We start from the raw sequence: 2,300 nt of genomic DNA, 5'->3' as shown, positions 1-2,300 counted from the left end.
TTTTTTTTTTTTTTTTTTTTTTTTTTCTGTCATCTATAAACTTTTTACATAAAAAAATAACAATGGCACGTTTCTGTGTAAGAAAGACGAGCTGTTTCCTTAAATATAGTTCGGTTATCTTATTTTGACCTACTTTAAAACAAGTTCCAAAATTCATACTATTCTTTTAGCATAGGAACCATTTCCTAAATCTCCCCATATTAATTACTGCCACACTCATCACAAATTTATTACTTCGCTTCCATACTTTGGTCCCCTTTTTTCACACATTTTTTTTTCTAATAAAGCAAATTTTGCTTTTACAAATGTCAGTCCTTTACCAATAATTATCTCTAGACTGATCCAATGAAACTCAAGACCTGGAATCGACGTTTCTTTTTTTTTTTTTTTTTTTTTTTTTTTTTTTTTTTTTTTTTATATCCTGTTTGAGGATTATTCTGTTTTCATCATCTCATTAAGCGAGGTTTATTAGTCTAATGCTTGTATTGGGTCACTTCATTAAGTTTCTCTTGATACATATATAAGATTTTTCAAATAACTGAACTTAACATAATCTACCATTTGTAATTTTCCTCTATGCCTGGCAGAACAACTTAGCTTTCATTAATTACCATTAAACTTTCAATCCTTGATCTCTCTAATCTTGACCAGTCACCACATTCTCTTCTCTATTACTAACAAATACTTGTTTCTTCTCTGCACTGTCACTGTTCCCTGTTTGCTTTTTAAAAAAGAAATGAGAATTGTTCTAATATTATATGAATGTCTTCTGAGTGTTCATTAAATCGGTTGCTTAGACTCTCCCCAAAATATGTTTGACTTTGTGCCAATGGGATAAATTATCATTTTATATATATACTCACTTCTCTTAAGTCAATAAGTACTTACAATGAATATATTAGTCTTAATTTATGATAGTTGGCCTTGTCTGATCAAAATAAATCAATATTGAATACATGAAACATTTAGGCCTTTTGCCAAACTTTTCAGATATTTTAATAACTTAAGTTTTACTTATTTGTGTGTGTATATACATATATATCTATCCTTTTTCTGTCTTAGACAACTGAATTAAACTATCTTAAGGAAAAATTACAAGACTATTCTCTGGAGGGATTTTTCACCTTAGTTTCAACAAAAATACATTCTATTTTCTTTCTTTAAGAAATCAATTGGGTGATTTGAATTTTTTTTTTTTTCTTTTTTCACTATGGAAGGGATATGTTTAGCTTGTCTCAAATTCAAGCATGCACCTGCCATTCCCAGTAATTGCAGTGGTTCTTAGTTGAATTCTTTCTCTTGTCTTTTTTTTTTTTTTTTTTTTTTTTATAATACCTGCTATTTGCATGCCAGGGTTCTTTGTTTCCCCCCAACTCTCCACTCTACATTTTGTCTATATGGCTGCCTAACACATTGAGCATTCTTAACAAATTTCTACATTTTTTTTTTTCTCTTAGAAATAAACAGCTTATATTGAAGCATGTTTTTTTTTTTATGTTCCCTTTGTGTTGACTTTTCTGTTTCTCTGTGATTGTTGGTTGCTATGCATTATAACCATGCATCCTAATTACTATTATTTATATTTGAAATGATTGAGCAGTACTTACTACTGCTTGATGACTTGTTCAGAAATAATTTAACTTTTTGTTTTGTATTTTATTTTTTCAGTCCCACAAAAGAGTGTCGTTAAGGCTACACAAAAAGTTTGACAAGTGGGTTAACGATTGGCGTAAAGATCACGTGACGAATGACCAGGAGTTGGCTTGTATGCAGTGGATGACGGGTAAAACGGAGGGCATTCGGCCATCGAAGACAACTATTGAGAAAATATTTCCGGACTGTGCCCCTTATTATTGCTACAATAAGTACAAGGTGGAATTTTCTGACCATCCACAGAGACCATCCCATGCCGACTGAGGTTGAGTGAGTGAGTGAATGGCTCAAGTGAGTGAGACTGAATCACATCAGATTGATTGTGTTGAATGTGTTTGTGTGATAGTTTGGGTTGTTTGTTTTTCTTTTTTATTTCTTTGTATTTTTTTTTATGAGTGAAGGAGAGACAGATGTGAATGTGGTTGGGTGGATGTGCTTGCGTGTGTGTGTGTGAGTGACTACTATCACTACTACTTGTATTATTACCACCACCACCACCACTATACTATTACTACTACTACTACAACCACCTAGCTCAGTTGTCTAGTCACTGAGCTCATCAGAACTGCTCTTGCGCTACCGTACCCACATGAGGCAACTCTGCCTGTGTATGTTAGCTGCTGCTGCCAAGAATGTCGACACCATGG

General features: G+C 32.9%; 1 protein-coding gene across 5 annotated transcripts in view; it reads left to right on the top strand.

Moving 5' to 3' along the window:
• LOC106881986 (paired amphipathic helix protein Sin3a) overlaps window positions 1–1,833 on the top strand; it is a 162,218-nt gene extending 160,385 nt beyond the window's left edge. For all 5 annotated transcript variants that reach the window (XM_014932524.2, XM_014932521.2, XM_014932522.2 and 2 more), the window contains one exon: window positions 1,669–1,833. In XM_014932524.2, the coding sequence (XP_014788010.1) occupies window positions 1,669–1,690 (22 nt within the window). In that variant the 3' untranslated portion in view covers window positions 1,691–1,833. The remainder of the gene's footprint in view (window positions 1–1,668) is intronic.
• The last annotated feature ends 467 nt before the right edge of the window (window positions 1,834–2,300 follow it).

The sequence above is a fragment of the Octopus bimaculoides genome, chromosome 18, assembly GCF_001194135.2.
Source record: "Octopus bimaculoides isolate UCB-OBI-ISO-001 chromosome 18, ASM119413v2, whole genome shotgun sequence".
In the NCBI taxonomy this organism is placed as follows: domain Eukaryota; kingdom Metazoa; phylum Mollusca; class Cephalopoda; order Octopoda; family Octopodidae; genus Octopus; species Octopus bimaculoides.
This window is presented reverse-complemented; position numbering and strand designations above follow the sequence as displayed.